Source organism: Danio rerio, chromosome 25 (assembly GCF_052040795.2).
Source record: "Danio rerio strain M-AB ecotype USA chromosome 25, GRCz13ab, whole genome shotgun sequence".
NCBI classification, from domain to species: domain Eukaryota; kingdom Metazoa; phylum Chordata; class Actinopteri; order Cypriniformes; family Danionidae; genus Danio; species Danio rerio.
The window spans coordinates 37,167,021-37,183,164 of NC_141045.1; the positions used below are offsets into that span (position 1 = coordinate 37,167,021).

The 16,144-nt window shown below is 34.4% G+C and overlaps 1 protein-coding gene across 14 annotated transcripts in view; it reads left to right on the forward strand.

Moving 5' to 3' along the window:
- Nucleotides 1-16,144, forward strand: part of trpm1b (transient receptor potential cation channel, subfamily M, member 1b) — a gene marked incomplete at its 5' end in the record, with an annotated part of 155,870 nt that overhangs the window by 99,725 nt on the left and 40,001 nt on the right. For 5 of the 14 annotated variants that reach the window (NM_001442422.1, NM_001442431.1, NM_001442423.1 and 2 more), the window contains 1 exon segment: nucleotides 913-1,036. In NM_001442422.1, the coding sequence (NP_001429351.1) occupies nucleotides 959-1,036 (78 nt within the window). 14 annotated transcript variants of the gene reach the window in all.

Consider the following 16,144-nt stretch of genomic DNA (forward strand, 5'->3'; position numbering starts at 1 on the left):
ATATTATGTTAAAAAACGTGTATACATATTAAAGTATGTTGCTACAAAATAAATACATTTGGTGGGAGGCAAAAAATAAAATAAAAAATTGTCCCAAACGGGCCATTAGAAATAATCATTAGTGTTTAGCCTTGTATAAGTCTACAATTTCATTCATTGTGGTCTTAGAAAGTCTTAAATTTGACTTGATGATACCTGTCTTGTTATTCACCACGTATACGTAGACGTGACATGAACCATTAGGTCAAGAAAATTTACTTAAATCCTGGAAAAGTCATTGAACTTGGTGGTAAAAATATGTATGAACCCTGAAATTGATAAACAAACACAAAGAATGTATTAATTTCATGGCTGAAATTGCCTTTAGGGCCTCAAAATCTCTAAATCTGCCCCTGAATGTTGTAGTATTTGTTAGTGTCACTACATTTAAAATGTGGTGTATTGTAGGATGATATTCCCTTTAGTTGAAGACCTTTAGTAACAGACCACAATATTGAGTGATCTATTTATATTGCTAAAGTTTAGAATCACCACAGCATATTCCTTTAAGTACAGCATGGCTCAAAACACTACAGTAAATGACTGCAATTTGGGTTACTGTAGTATTTTTTCTTTTGTCTTGAAGGAGGGAAATAAAGTTCGCTCTCACAGACGTTCTCGAGGCCTACAAACACGTCCCTCGCAAAAGTTTGCATGTTTTCAAAGCCTTTATTTTTGGGCCACAGTGTCCCAGAGTAGATTTACCTTCAATAACCATTTATTAAATCTCTCCCCCCCATTAAAGTCGCAAGCTTCCAAGAGCCGACTGCATTAATCCTGATTACAGGCTGTCAAGCGGAGGAAACGGGGTCTATGTGTCAAGCGTGTCATCGAGAGATGCTTTTATCCCCATCTGCATCTCTCTGCCTTCAGTTCGGGGCGGGAGAAGCAGCCGACGGGGGTCTCTGAGGGTCCCAGGATGGACCGCAGCGTCAGGAGGGCCAGTGGCTCCATCAAAAGGGCCTCCATCAAGCGCTCCACATCAGGATCGCAGAAGGTAAGAGATCAAATATGACTGTAGCTTTCAGTAAATACTGCAGTGTTTTCGAGCTGTTCTGTAGTGAAGCACTGGAATGGATCTGCTGTGGTGATTCTGTACAGTAGGTGCTGTATGGTAACGCAACAAGACCATTTCAATGTGGTCAGGGTTCAACGCTAAGGGTTTTTTTGCTGAGGATTTTTACTTGCCCTGCCAAAATTTTCACTGGCCCCACCAAACAAAAGCAGTTTATAGCTATTTCTTAGCCACATACAGTATTTTAAATAATGTTTCAGAAACCAAACATAATTGTAATACCAACCCATTTTACTCAGCATAGCTTTTTATAATACAACTGACAATTTAAAAAAATTCACATGTGATGTAACTAAATTTGACAGTGTGTGTGTGTATGTGTATGTATATATGTATATATATATGTGTATATATGTATATATGTGTATATATATATATATATATATATATATATATATATATATATATATATATATGTATATATGTGTATATATATATGTATGTATGTATATATGTATATATATATATATATATATATATATATATATATATATATATATATATATATATATATATATATATATATATATACATATATGTGTATATGTATATATATATATATACATATATGTGTATATGTATATATATATATGTATATGTGTGTGTGTATATATATATATATATATATATATATATATATATATTTACAAAAGTTTGGGGTCAGTTTTATAAATCTTTTTCATTTTTTTTTAAAGGAAAATTATTCAGTTCATCAAGGTGATATTTATTAAATATAAAAAAATATAATTGTTTAATATTTATTACAGTTTTAAATAACTGCTTTCTTATTGTCTGTAGTTTCAAATAAAATTATTACTCCAATAAACACTCTTAATTCTAGACATTGTCTTATTCAGTTTAAAATAATTCATAGGGTTTATTATTCAAAGAAAAAACTAGGTCCCACTTTATATTAACTGTCCTTAACTACTATGTACTTCCTTTAAAAAATAAATGCAATGTACTTACTGTGTTTATGATGTATTTGAGAACACTTGTGGCGCTTTTGAGTTGGGATAGAGGTTGGGTTATGAACAGGTTTGGTGGCATGGGTAGGTTTAAGGGTGGGTTAAGGTGTAAGGGATGGTCAACATTGTATTTACAAATGTAATTACAAAAGTTAATTAAAGATATAATTACATACTGGTATTTAATCAAGCATAAGTACACAGTAAATACATGTATTTACACAATAAGTACATTGTAACAAACTATTAATTCCTGTGTAAGTACTTATTAGTTAAGGCCACTTAATATAAAGTGGGACCAAAAACTACATAGAATCTTCCAAAATATTTCACCTCTTTGTGACAAATGTGATTCATCAGATGCGGATCTATCTCACAGTTTTATTTTGTGTTCGAAGATACAGAATTATTGAAGTGCTTTCCGAGGTGTTAACGTTGCAATTACAACCAGATCCAATGCTTGTAATTCTGGGATTCTCTGAACAAATGGATTTGTTGTCAAATACACAACATAAATTGCTCTCATACTGCTTAACGACTGCCAAGAAGCTACCGCTACTGTTTTTGAAATAAAAGGAATCCCCTACATGTAAACTGTGGCTTGGAGAAATTGCCTCTGTTACATTTGGACTGAATTAGATACCATTTGAAAAGAAAACTTGAACAACTTACAAAAGTTGAAATCCTTTTATCTGTTTAAAAAACCTCTCATAATAATGCATCATTTCTGTAATGTTTGAACATGCTTGGTCATCATACTCTGTGGTAAAATTACTGGAGTTTTCTGGTAGAAATAACAAAACGGGTGATGGGTCTGAAATACGGGAGACTCCCGGGAAAAACGGGAGTGTTGGCAGGTATGCTGTAGCATTCATTAAACACTCAAACTGCTGCTTGTTCAAAGTACTTACTTAAAATGAGTTGAAACTGCGCAATTCTGGGCAACTTAATCGTTTTATGTTCAATCCACTTCAGTTTATACAAGCGTTAACCTAATCTATTTGTGTTAGGATGATGAGAAGGAGTTGTGTGAATTCCTGAATGTTTTTACAGTGAAAGGAGTACTATCACACTGTAAAACACAAAACGTCAAGGTAACTCGAGCCATTTTAGGAAACTGATTGCTACTAATCATTTAAGTTCAAAAACTAATCCTAATGAGTACTGTCAACTTGCTCCATTGGAGTAATGAAGCAATTTGTGCACAATAAATGAAGAGAACTTAAACCTACTGAGTACTTTAAAACCCAATAAGTTAAGGCAACTCAAACCGCTTGAGGAAACCGATTGCTTCAAACCATTTGAGTTAAACTAATCTGTACGAGTACTGTAAACTTACTCTATTTAAGTTTAAGTATGAGGTATTTAGCTCATTACCTTCAACGCAGAGTTGAAAACTCTTTTCAATTGAGTTGAATAAAATTTCAGTACATTTTTGAGTCAACTGCACTCATTTCATTTGATAAAGTTGACTGTTTGGTTTTACAGTGTATATTTGTTGTGTTTTACACAACTATGGTATATGTATTATTTACTGTAAAATACTGTAGTATATTTTCACGTCTTTCTTTGACTTCTAAAGTGTATGACGTGATGCGATACCAGAGTTATTGTCATTCACTAAAAGTTGAAACTATACATATATAATTATATCTTGATTTGTTTTGTTTATTTCAGCTCTACGCTGCACAAAATGTGGCTGAGTCATGACAACAGCTGTTTTTATTTTGCTATTTTTAGTGCATTTTAGTGAGTTATGCAAGTTTAAATTAATATTTCCATTAGTTCGACTGATGCAAGTTGGGATGACTAGAAAAGTTTGTTCAATTCAACTAAAAAAAATAGGCAGCAAAAATTATTATTATTATTTGTTTTTGAAGTAAAAGATTTGGATTTTTGTTAAGCTTGGGTACGTTTTAAATTAACTTTATTTTAATAAGAAGAAATTTAAAAAACCCACACAAAACCAAAGTACTAAAACATGACAAAAACATAGTGTTAAGAGTTTGTTCAGGGTAGTATATGGGATATATCAGTCAATAACTTTGATTAACAGGTTTATATCTCAGTTTAAGGATTTAATTTTTGTCCAATTAGTGATGAGGAAAAGTAAAGGACACAGATCCAATCCGCTAGTTCTCTCTTTTATCTTTTTTCTTTTTCCTTTTTTTTTGTTGCAATTTTGTAGAATTTTGTAGAATAAGTATGTGTGTACCTTATTAATTCTGTATAAATATAGACGTTTGCTATTAATATTGTTACATATTGTTAAATAGTTCTCTATCTTTTATATTTTAAATGAGGCTTTCAGATTTGTGATATATTAGAAATATATATATAAATAATGATTTTATTATTGTTATAATAATCATAAATAAATGATTAAATATTTATATTATACAATACAGGTTAATGTTTTTTTTTTTAAAGCTGCAAGGCACATGCACTAATAAAACAAAAAGGATATAAATTCAAATTAAAAAAATTTAAACTATTTTAATAATAATAATAATTTATGCAAAAAGACAATACTATAATATATAGTATAATATAATATAAAATATTTGAATATAATATAAAATTATTTCATATATATATATATATATATATATATATATATATATATATATATATATATATATATATATATATATATATATATGAATGAAATATTTTAATTTATAATATATTATAATATAATTATATTATATATAAGATTATTATTATTATTATTATTATTATTATTATTATTATTATTATATCATCTTTTTTTCTGATTACTGGTTGGGAAAATGAGCAACATTTAATAATTAATAAACACATTTTATGATAGTTTCCACTCTAACAGCCGAAGCCAACAATTATTTTTAAATAGTGCCGGCTGGGTCAGTTGGCATTTCTGTGTGGAGTTTGCATGTTCTCCCCGTGTTTCCTCCGGGTGCTCCAGTTTCCCTCACAGTCCAAACACATGCGCTATAGGAGAATTGAATAAACTAAATTGACCGTAGTGTATGTGAATGTGGGGGTTTCCCAATGTTGGGTTGTGGCTGAAAGGGCATCCACTCCGTAAAACATATCCTGGATAAGTTGGGGGTTGATTCCGCTGTGGCGACCCCTGATTAATAATATAATATAATATAATATAATATAATATAATATAATATAATATAATATAATATAATATAATATAAATAGCTCTGATTATACTGTCCCCTAGTCTTTACATTATGGGATAAAAGGCTAAATTAATTTGTAAATTAATAAACAAAAATGACGACAGTCTCCATCGTATCTGCTCAGACCGCAGCTGAGGCCAAAACAGCGGAACCAAACTTGTTGCAAAACACGAAGATGCATTATATAAAACAGATTTGCATCTTTGAAACGATTTAAATCTCCTGCTAATCCAAATCCTAATCTTAATGATCGCAAGAGAAACCAAGAGGGCGTTTTTGAGCGTGAATTTCTCCACTGCTCCTCCGCTGCCTCTAATCCCCCATAATGCCCAGTTTGAGCTCCAGCAGCTGGCCAAGATTAACCACTTTACCTCCCGCTCGCAAAAAACATCTGCTTTCATGTGATTAAGACAGAAAATAGAGCCTTCACAACTGCTCAAGGCATCAGGGAAAGTGCTCGACTCTTACGCCCATGTCGAGCGGACTGACTTTCATAAGGTTTCCACACACGTAATGCTATTTTAATTATAACTTTGTGGCATATTATATAAGGAAATGCAGGACGGAAACACTAAAATGTACATAAAACCTTACAGATAAATAAATAGCTTGTCATTTTTATTTGTACCACTTTTTTTACTTTAGATGCAGAATCAGTGAGTTTGTACTTTGCTATTAATTCTGTACATATTTAGATTTTTATTAATATTAAAAATATTAGGTTGAGTGGACGCACTATTATGTTATCTTTTTATTACAAGATGGAAGGACGGACGGATGGATGGATAGATGGACAGGGAGGGAGGGACAGACAGACAGACAGACAGACAGATAGACAGACAGATAGACAGACAGATAGATAGATAGATAGATAGATAGATAGATAGATAGATAGATAGATAGATAGATAGATAGATAGATAGATAGATAGATAGATGGATTGATATGGAGGGAGGGAGGAAGGGAGGGATGGAGGGAGGGAGGAAGGGAGGGACGGACGGACAGACGGATGGATGGATGGATGGATGGATGGATGGATATGGAGGGAGGAAGGGATGGATGGAGGGAGGGAGGGAGGGAGGGAGGGAGGGACGGACGGACGGACTGACGGACTGATAGATAGATAGATAGATAGATAGATAGATAGATAGATAGATAGATAGATAGATAGATAGATAGATAGATAGATAGATAGATAGATAGATAGATAGAGAAAGAAATATAAATAGATAGATAAATAAATAAAGACAAATAAATACATAAAGATAAGCAAATAAATAAATTGACAAATAAATAAAAATAGTATTCCAATGTACTAAAGCTTATTTAAATATTAGTGGTATTTAATACACTTGAAATTTCAGAAAAGAGCGCAAGCCTAAGATGAACAGCCGTGATCTACGATGCCTCTGGCAGCACTGCATCAAGAATCGTCTTTCATCTATAGGTGATATCACCACATGGCCTCAGAATTACTTTGGCAAACCTTCGTCAAAAACCACAACACGTAGTTCCATCCATAAATGCCAGTTAAAACTTTGCCAAATGGAAGCCCTATGTTAACGGTGTCCAGAAGGGCTGTGGACTTCTCAGGTCTCACACAGTGGAAACATTCCAAAAATGAAATCTGTGCTAATTTAGGAAGAGCAATAAGAATCATGAGGAACAGATTCAATACTGTTTGCTGTATCGTCCGCAATGAAATACAGTTAAAGTACATTTAGAAATAACTGCTTTCTTCCTTTATTTGCGTTTTCCATACTGTCCCAACCTTTTTCTGATTTGGGGTTGCATGTAGAAGCTTTTCTGAGAAGGTTTACAGACTTGAAATCAGTGATTAGTAAATAAAGTAACATTTTTAGCAATCATTTTCTTGCAGTGTAGTAAAAAAACAGCTTTCATTGTACCAGAAATGTAACCTAAAAAACAGGTCACGCTTTATTTTGATGGTCCATTTGTTGAATTCAAGTTACATTGCATCTACATGCCAACTAATTCTCATTAGATTATAAGTAGACTGTTAGGGTTTGGGCAAAGTTTCTTATAGTCAGTTAAATGTCTGTTGACGGAGCAGTATTAACAGATATTAAGCAGACGGTCTACTAATACTCAAATGGACCATCAAAATAAAGTGCAACCTTACATCTTTGTAAAGTGATGTGTGTTTGTGCAGTCTGAGAATTATATGGCTCTTACTAAAACGCTTCCTTTGACATTTACATTTACAAACCCTTGAAAATTGAGGTTGATTTCTGTTTTGGGACTGTTCCCTTCCCCCTCTCAGACAGAGAAAAACACCCGCACACAAACATGGTTGTCTGAAAAATGTGTCTTATGACTAAAAAATCTCAAGGCTAATCAGTGACATGTTGGTCTCATGTGATGATGGCTAACTGGATTTTCAGGCCCGGCGAGACAATGAGTCTTTTTAGAGGCAGAGTTTGAGGGGGAAACACTTTTCCTTAAAAAGGTTAAGCATGTTAAAGTTGCCTGCCACCCCACAGACCTGTTGTCTCCAGACTTGGTGTAACCCTGGCAAAGCTTACAGTGAAAAAGATCAATAAGAAGGTTTTGACGGCTGTTTGAAGGTATGATCACAGTAAACACACAGCGTTTCAGGGTAAAACCTTACGATTATGTACAAAGACGGATAGGGAGTTGTTTCTATACTGTGAGATTTCAGTATTTGCGGGTGGATGGATGGAAAGAAAGAAAGTATAGATGGATGTATGGACAGAAAGAATAAAGAAAAGAAAGATAAAGGAAGGAAAGAGAAATAATAAAATAAAATTAAAGATGGATGGATGGACAAAAGAATGGATGATGGATGGACAGACAAGAAGGTGGATGAATTTATGAATGGATGAACGGAAAAAAGAATAGATGGGTGGGTGAATAAAAATGGATGGATGGATGGAAAGGGATAGAAAGAAATATGGAAGGATGAATAAAGTTAGAAAGAAGGACGAATGAAAAAATATATAAAGAAAGATAGATTTAAAAATGGAAGGATAATGGATGGATGGATACATTAAAAAAGGATGGATGAAGGGATAGAAAGATGGATGGATTGAAAAAAGGATAGGTGGATGCATGAAAAGGACAGAAATGTAGATGGATGGATGATAAAAGAATAAAAAAGGGTGAATGGGTGGAAAAATGATGGATGGTTAGAGTAAAGAATGGATGGATGAAAAAGGAGCCAAATTAGGATGGATAGATAAAAGGATAGAAAAGGATGGATGTATGAACAAATAGAAAGAAAAATGGATAAAAAATGATGGATGAAGATATAAAAAAATATGAACGGATTTAAAAGAAGGATAATGGATGGATAGATGAAAAAAGGATGGATTGGAAAAGGATAGGTGGATGGATGAATGACAGAAATTAAGATGGTATGGATGGATAAAAGAATAAAGAAGAGTGGATGTATAGATAGATAGATAGATAGATAGATAGATAGATAGATAGATAGATAGATAGATAGATAGATAGATAGATAGATAGATAGATAGATAGATAGATAGATAGATAGATAGAAAAAGGATGGATGAAAGATGCATGGAAAGATGGATGGATGAAAGGACAGAAATTAAGATGGAGGGATGCATAAAAGGATAGAACGAAGGATGGAGGAAAAGGATAGATGGATGTTGGATGGATGGATGAAAGAAAAAAGGATAGAAAGAAAAATGGATATATAAGTGGATGAATAAAAAATATAGAAAAAAAAAGGATGGATGGAAAAAGGATAGAGGGATGGATGGATGAAAAGATAGAAAGATGGAAGGATGAAAAAAGGTTGAATGAGTGGAAAAATTATGGATGGTTAGAGTAAAGAATGAATGGATGAAAAAGGAGAAGAAATTAAGATGGATGGACAAAAGGATAGAAAAGGATGGATGGATGAAAGAATAGAAAGAAAAATGGATGAAAAACGACGGATGAATGGAAAATTATGGTTGGATAGGGGAAAAAAGGATAGAAGGATGGATGCATGGATGGATAGAGTTAGAAAGAAGGATTGATGAAAAAGGATAGATAGATAGATAGATAGATAGATAGATAGATAGATAGATAGATAGATAGATAGATAGATAGATAGATAGATAGATAGATAGATAGATGGATGGATGGATGGATGGATGGATGGATAGATAGATGGATATTCAGGCAGTGAGCTGTAGAGTGCTGTGAGCTGAACTGTGAGCTGGGGTCAGATCTGCTCATTATCAGTCAGTCAGCAGACTGCAGCTCTCGTGATCTTGGTGTCTGCTGCTGTGCTGCTTCTGAACTCTAGCAGATCCACAGACTTCACTCTTCACCTTCGTTGGCTTTGCCTTTCCAATGTGAAATCGCAGATTTGTACAAAAACTGTGGGAAAGCTTTAGGTGAAGCTATAATCTGATTTCCCTCTCTGCAGCTTCAATCCTATTTATGAACAAACGCCTTTAGTTGAGCAACAGCGTACGCGGGGCCGCACGACACGCACAGACTCAACAGGGTGGATTGTTGCCAGGTCTGCTAATGGTCTTGTTAATTTGAGCAAGAAAATACGACTTTTTTCCTCTCAGAAAGCCGTTTCTGCGCAAAACTCGAACAAAGCTGATGAGCGCTCTGCGGATTTGAGCTTTAATTGCTGTGGATAATGAGTTTAAACATGCCGAAATAAGTGCGTCACACTGGCTCGACTGTTGCGGTGGCAGGAGCCCTTTGTCTTCAAGAGCTTTAATTACTAATAATCCACATATGCTTTCAGGACTACACCACAACTTGCTGAAAGAGGGAGATTGAAGAGGAAAGAGTGTATTGAAAATCAACGAGTAATCAGTGGCATAGATAATATTTACAGGTGGGACAGTATGAACAGTTTTTGCTACCCGTTCAGTAAATTCTTTGGGTTTTAATGGTGTGAGATTCATCTTCGAGACCCAATAACATTAGTGTGGGATCCCCTAAGGCTTTGGGCCATGTATGAACTTCAGCACCAAATAAAGTTTAAATAATAGATGGATGGATGGATGGATTGACAAATTAATGAATGGAAAAGGGATAGTTTATGGAGGATGTTTAGAGAGAAGGATGGATGGATGGATGGAAAATGATGGATGGGTGGAAGGATAAAAAGATGGGAAAAAGTATAAATGGATGGATGATGGGTGGTTAGAGAAAAGGATGGGGAAAGAAAGAAAGAGAGAAAGGAAAAAGAAAGATGAAAAGATGGATGGATGGATGGTTAGAGTTAAGGATGAAGAGATGAAACTAAGATGGAAGATGGAACTAAGATGGATGGATAAAATGATAGAACAAACGAAGGATGGATGGTAAATAGGTAATTCTGTACATATTTAGATTTTTATTAATATTAAAAATATTAGGTTGAGTGGACGGACTATTATGTTATCTTTTTATTACAAGACGGACGGACGGACGGACGGACGGACGGATGGATGGATAGTTGGACAGGGAGGGAGGGAGGGAGGGATGGACGGACATACAGATAGATAGATAGATAGATAGATAGATAGATAGATAGATAGATAGATAGATAGATAGATAGATAGATAGATAGATAGATAGATAGATAGATAGATAGATAGATAGATAGATGGATGGATGGATGGATAGATGTGAGTGTGTTGATAGATGGAAAAATGATGGATGGATGGTTGGAAAAAAGACGAATAGATAAAAAAAGGATAGAAATTAAGATGGATGGATAAAATTATAGAAAGGATGGATGGATGAAAAAGAATAGATGGATGGATGGATGGGTTGGTGGATGGATGGATGGGTCGATGGATGGATGGGTCGGTGTATTGATGGATGGATGGGTCAGTGGATGGATGGATGTGTGGAGAAAAAGAATAAAGATAGAAATTAAGATGGATTGATAAATGATAGAAAGAAGGATGGATAGTAAAAAGGATAGAAGGATTAGATAGAAAGATGGATGGATGGATGGATGAATGGATGTATGGATGGATGGTTAGAGTTAAGGATGAAGAGATGAAAAAAAAATTAGAAATTAAGATGGATGGATAAAATGATAGAACAAAGGATGGATGGGTGAAGATGGATAGATAGATAGATAGATAGATAGATAGATAGATAGATAGATAGATAGATAGATAGATAGATAGATAGATGGATGGATGGATGGATGGATGGATGGATGGATGGATGGATGTGAGTGTGTTGATAGATGGAAAATGATGGATGGATGGTTGAAAAAAAGACGAATATATTAAAAAGATAGAAATTAGGATAGATCTATAAAATGATAGAAAAAGAATGGATGGATGAAAAAGAATAGAAGGATGGATGGGTCGGTGGATGGATGGATGTGTGGAGAAAAAGAATAAAGATAGAAATTAAGATGGATTGATAAAATGATAGAAAGAAGGATGGATAGTAAAAAGGATAGAAGGATTAGATAGAAAGATGGATGGATGAATGGATGTATGGATGGATGGTTAGAGTTAAGGATGAAGAGATGAAAAAAAAATTAGAAATTAAGATGGATGGATAAAATGATAGAACAAAGGATGGATGGGTGAAGATGGATAGATAGATAGATAGATAGATAGATAGATAGATAGATAGATAGATAGATAGATAGATAGATAGATAGATAGATAGATAGATAGATAGATAGATGGATGGATGTGAGTGTGTTGATAGATGGAAAATGATGGATGGATGGTTGAAAAAAAGACGAATATATTAAAAAGATAGAAATTAGGATAGATCTATAAAATGATAGAAAAAGAATGGATGGATGAAAAAGAATAGAAGGATGGATGGATGGATGGGTCGGTGGATGGATGGATGTGTGGAGAAAAAGAATAAAGATAGAAATTAAGATGGATTGATAAAATGATAGAAAGAAGGATGGATAGTAAAAAGGATAGAAGGATAGATAGATGGATGGAAAGAAAGAAAAAATGATAGATGGATGGTTGGTTGGAGAAAAAGATGAATAGATGAAAAAGGATAAAAATTAAGATGGATGGATAAAATGCTAGAAAAGAAGGATCGATAGTAAAGGATGAATGGGTGAATAGAAAAGATGATAGATGGATGGAGAAAAGATGAATGATAAACTATAGAAATTAAGATGGGTGGATAAAATTATAGAAAGGATGAAAAAAGAAAAAGATGTATGGAAAAAATGATGGATGGATGGAAACAAGAAATGATAGATGATGGATAGATGGAAAAGATGGTTAGAAAAAATGATGGATGGGTGAAAAATAGATGGATGGAGGATGGATGGACACTCAAAAATGGCGTTTGCTGTTTGATCAAACTACCTGATTAAAATGAGCTGAAACGACTCTTCAGGCTTTTTTGCTGCAACTGTTTTCAGTTTGTAAAAATTAGTCAACTTAATTTCTTCATGTTGTCCCAACACAAGTCAACATTTGAACAGTGTAGGCAGTATAAAAGGCTTGTTTGCTGGGTTTCACACATTCGGTTTGTGTCAGGACAACCTGAAGGCATTAAGTTAACTTATTTATACAAATATATGTAGATTAAAATAAAGCAATTAAGCTGATTTATATTGATTAAAAGTAGTTTGAGCAAACAGCAGACATCATGCTTTGAGCTGTATTTAGTTTGAGAAGATGTATGAGTAAATATAAGAGTCAGAAAGTGGTTAGCACTGTCGCCTCACATCCAGAAGGTCCCTGGTTCGAGTCCCGGCTGGGTCAGTTGGCATTTCTGTGTGGAGTTTGCATGTTCTCCTCGTGTTCGGGTGCTCCGATTTCCCCTACAGTCCAAACACATGCGCTATAGGGGAAATGAATAACCTAATTTGTCCGTAGTGTATGAGCGTGTGTGAATGTGAGAGTGCTTCCCAGTACGCTGCGTATAACATATACTGAAATGGTTAACTCCGCTGTAGCGACCCCTGATAACTAAGGGAGTAAGCCGAAGGAACTGAATACTTATTTATTCTATTATTTATAAAGGAGTTTTTCACCATCAACTTGTGATTCTTGTGACACAATTCTAGTCGATGCTTTCAAGACCTCATCGCACAGAAAAAAAACAAAACCATGTTAACCATTGGATCGTCCCACATCAAACATCCTCATCGAGTGTCACCAGTTATGATAGTGAAAGGCTTTTCTGTCTGTCGCTCGAAAGATGAAAGTCGGTGATTGTTGGTCCGTCAAGAAACATTTTCCGCCTCCCAATATGGCTGGCGAAAAATAGAGATTAACAACAATTAGCGTCGGATGACCTTGCCCCCAACTGGAGTCCTGTCACGTATTAACTAGGCCTCTTTTCAGAAGAATGCCTGCGCCCAATTCTCCCAATTATGCAAATTGGGCTTGAAATCAAAGGGTGACGCTTTCGGTGCGCTCCCGTTCCCGTGCGTTTTCGACATCTCTGCAACTTCCCCAAGACTATCTGAGGGTAAAAGAGAAGTTTTTCACGGGGTTTGCGAAGCTATCAAAGTAGATTTGTTGTGCTTTGCTCCAGCGAGGGATGAAAATACCCTGTGGGCATGGAGAGAGAGAGGGGTCATGAGACTCCCAAAAGGATTACCTTGAACTGGAGTCATGGGACGTGCCTCGAACAAAGGCTCTGCTCACATGCTCATCATATGAACAGCCCCTCATAAAGTGATGAAGCTTCATGTGTTTTGGCACTCATTGGGCGCTGGAGCTCCGGGAGAGAGGATCGTCCGGGAGGGGACCATAATGCAGAAACGAGTCCCACTTTGGCACCATAACTTCAGCTTGAGGATCCAGAGGTAGGACTCCTGCTAGCTGACATGGATCCACGGTCCACTGATCCCGCTGGTATGATGGCATGAGAAACGAAAAGATAATGTCTCCTGAAAACGATTTAAACCTTTTTCAAGTCTTTCTTCAGGAATGTTTTGAAAAAGTTCATCCAAAGATGAGAGTTTAGTCACTTTTTACTCTTTAAATCTCAAAACATTCACGAGTTTCTTTCTCCTGATGAACACTTAAGAAGATATTTTCAGGAAATTTGTAACCGTTGACTTCCATAGTAGGGAAAAAAACAAATATTATAGGAAGTCAATGGTTACAGGTTTTCAACATTCTTCAAAATATCTTCTTTTGTGCTTAACAGAAGAAAGAAACTCATAAATGTTTGAAAGGCTGAATAAATTATGATTGAATTTAGATTTTTGGGTGAACTGCCCCTTTAAACAAGTCAAGATCATGTCGGGATGAGAAACCTCAAGAAAATGTTTACTGAAAATAACTTAACTAATCATTTTCAAGTCTTTCTTCAGGAATATTTTGGGATAGTTCACTCAAAAATGAGAGTTTAGTCACTTTTTACTCCTAAAATCTTAAAACATTCACAAGTTTCTTTCTCCTGTTGAACACTTAAGAAGATATTTTCAGGAAATTTGTAACCGTTGACTTCCATTGTAGGGAAAAAAAAACATATTATGGAAGTCAATGGTTACAGGTTTTCAACATTCTTCAAAATATCTTCTTTTGTGCTTAACAGAAGAAAGAAACTCATAAATGTTTGAAAGGCTGAATAAATGATCAAATTTAGATTTTTGGGTGAACTGTTCCTTTAAACAAGTCAAGATCATGTAGGGATGAGAAACCTCAAGAAAATGTCTATTGAAAAAAAAATTAACAAACCATTTTCAAGTCTTTCTTCAGGAATATTTTGGGATAGTTCACCCAAAAAAGAGGGTTTAGTCACTTTTCACTCTTAAAATCTAAAGTGGTTTCAAACCTTTATGAGTTTCTTCTTCCGAACACTGAAGCAGATATTTGGAGGAAAGCTGAAAATTTGTAGCTGTTGACTTCCATAGTAGAAAGATCAAATACTATGGAAGTCAGTGGTTACAGGTTTTTTGGCATTCTTTAAAGCATCTTCTTTTGTGTTCAACAGAAGAAAGAAACTCATAAAATGTTTGGAAGGCTGAATAAATTATGATTGAATTTAATTTTTTGGGTGAACTGTCCCTTTAAACAAGTGAAGATTATACGGGACAAGAAACATCAGGAAAACGTATATTGAAAATATTTTTAAAAATAATAATATTTCAGGAATATTTTGGCATAGTTCACCCAAAAATGAGAATTTATTTACCTTTTTACTCTCATGTAGTTGAAAACCTTTGAGTTTCTTCTGTTGAACACAGAAGAAGATATTTTGAGGAAAGCTGATAACCTTCAACCATTGAAAAAAAAAATACTATGGAAGTCAATGGTTACAGCTTTCTGACATTATTCAAAATATCTTCTTTTGTGCTCAACAGAAGAAAGAAACTCAAAAATGTTTGAAAAGCTGAAAAAAAATGATGACCGAATTTTCATTTCCGGGTTAACTGTCCCCTTAAACAAGTGAATATTAAATAGAAATATATATATATATATATATATGTACTGATGCAGCTGGTATGATGGGATGAGAAATGTCAAGAAAATGTTTATTGAAAATAATTTAACGAACCTTTTTCAAGTCTTTCTTCAGGAATATTTTGGGATAGTTCAGCCAAAAATGAGAATTTACTCACTTTTTACTCTTTAAATCTCAAGTTTCAAACCTTTGAATCTCTTCTGCCGAATACAAAAGAAGATATGAAGAAAGCTGAGAACCTGTGATCAATGACTTCCATAGTAGGGAAAAAAAACTAATACTGTAGAAGTCAATGGTTACAGGTTTCCAATGTTCTTCAGAATATCTACATTTGTGTTCAACAGAAGTAAGAAGCTCATAAAGGTTTGAAACTACTAGAGGGAAATTAAATAGTGTGTAATCTTTCATTTTTGGGTGAACGTTTCCTTTAAACAGTGCATTACTATTAATATTTTTTAATTATTTGTACTGATGCCGCTGCTATGATTTGCTAAGCATGAAAACTG